Below are 1,807 nucleotides of genomic sequence, written 5' to 3'. Positions count from 1 at the left end.
ATGTTCAGTTTATTGTAGGTTTTGAAGGGACTTCGCTCTATATGAAAGATGACCTCAAAAATTGAGTTACAAGCAAACTGGTTAAGGTGGAGGACTCGATTTCGCACCATGTTCTTGATGCTTTTTTTCTGTTTAAAGCTCTGAAAGTTGAGCTTCTGAATTATTTTTTTCAATTTTGATTCCAATTTGCCAAAGGTTGATATCATTAGTTCGAAAATACTTCGAAATATCGTTCACTATATTATATGGGTTTATTTGAAAAACTGACTCAATTTCGTCTTACAGAAGGTCGTTGAAACATCCATTGCCAGAAAACCGGGTTGAGTACTGGAGTGTTATTGACATTGATAAAATAGGGAGTTTTTGAGCATAAGCAAGGCAAATAATGGAAGATGCCTCCATTCTTCCAAACTCAAATTAGAGGCTGATAAAATCGAAACGGTTCTTACTCGGCTTTCGTAATGGTGGTTGTGCCGAACAGTCCCATTAATATCACAATTGGTAGCAGTATCAGGTTGTAGCCGGGCCATGGGCCTGGGCCAGCCCTGTACATCCAGGGCTTGGCCCCATTGGGCCCCATCTCGCTGATGGGGCTCGGCCAGCACAGCGATCGTCGTGTCGACGGTGTTTATCCTTTCCTGGAACAGATAAATCCAGCTTCACTTCAGATCGATCAGCATTGTGTTTTGTCTGGAACGATCGCTTCCAGAAGTGTATAACCGAGTTGAAACTTTGGAGTTGGAACTCAACATTTTGCTTGCTTTGGAGCCACCTATCAATCCAGAGCTGCCTTTGAATTGCCTGCGGCTATTTGCGAGAGAGCATTTAATCCAGACTGAGGAGGGCACAAGGCCAGAAGCCAGTTGAGGTCGACTTCTTTGTCCGATTTATTAGAAATAAACATCAATTAGTAATTAAATTCTAGGCGTTGCCAGTGGCGCTGCTGTTGGTCAACTGTCACCAATTAGGCCGTTTTGTATGTAAATACTGGAAATTTTGAGAAAACTGCCATGCAGGATTTGCCAGGGAAGATGGTGAATACTATTGGCGTTCTAGTTAAATGGCAAAGGTCAGGGAATGGGCCTCCAGCCCGGAAGATTGCCGGGACCCTCGCAGGTTGAGAAGCGGTTTTCCACTGGTTCCAAGCGGAACGCTTGGAACCAGTGAAACACTCCTGGACTTGTTGGGAGTGATGAATTTTTTAAAGTCCCTCCGGGAAAACTACTGATTAGTTTGGCAGTACCTGGAAAGCGGGGCCCTAAAGTCGGGCAGTCCTCTCGTTCCCTTCCACTTGGAGGTTGCACACCGCCTGTTCATCTCGCGAGCGAAAAATCTGGAATACCAAGTGGACACTACCCGATCACGGTTTCGAATCGAACGCACCCGGCCAGCTGCGGCCAATGGGGTTTTCCCCAATTTTTCCAGACTTTTGCGCCCCGGAAACAGGGAACGTTCCCGTAGTGTGGCGGGCCGATCTGCGGTTTTGTCGGTTAGGAAAGTTTGTGTTCGCGCTACAATGCGATCCCTATTCCAGAGTCGGGAGCTTCAAGGAGTGGTCGGTTGGCCGGGTGCGACGAGGTTGCGCGCACACTCCTCCAATGGGTGGCGCTCACTTTTCGAGGCAACGTTGGAGGCTTTAGTCCGCGCCTATATGTTCCGCCATCGCCCATTCAATCCTCAATATTGAGGCCTGGGGCATGGGGATGTTATGGTTCAAAGGCGAACCATCCAGGATGTTGAATGGTTTCCCCAGCCCTAAAGCGGGCACCCAGATTTTCTTCTAACAATTGCACCAATGATGCAATAT

General features: G+C 47.3%; 1 protein-coding gene across 1 annotated transcript in view; it reads right to left on the bottom strand.

The window, feature by feature from the left end:
• The window catches only part of LOC109542303 (gamma-aminobutyric acid receptor subunit beta), a gene marked incomplete in the record, with an annotated part of 19,295 nt that extends 17,737 nt beyond the window's left edge, over window positions 1–1,558 (bottom strand). The window contains 2 exon segments of the mRNA XM_048669736.1: window positions 450–638; window positions 1,244–1,558. Of these exon segments, the coding sequence (XP_048525693.1) occupies window positions 450–580 (131 nt within the window).
• Window positions 1,559–1,807: the final 249 nt, after the last annotated feature.

This window comes from Dendroctonus ponderosae, unplaced genomic scaffold (assembly GCF_020466585.1).
Source record: "Dendroctonus ponderosae isolate FM_Combo_2020 unplaced genomic scaffold, Dpon_F_20191213v2 Dpon_F_20191213_9, whole genome shotgun sequence".
Taxonomy (NCBI): domain Eukaryota; kingdom Metazoa; phylum Arthropoda; class Insecta; order Coleoptera; family Curculionidae; genus Dendroctonus; species Dendroctonus ponderosae.
The sequence above is the reverse complement of the archived record's forward strand: the minus strand, read 5'-3'. Positions and strand labels throughout refer to the sequence as shown.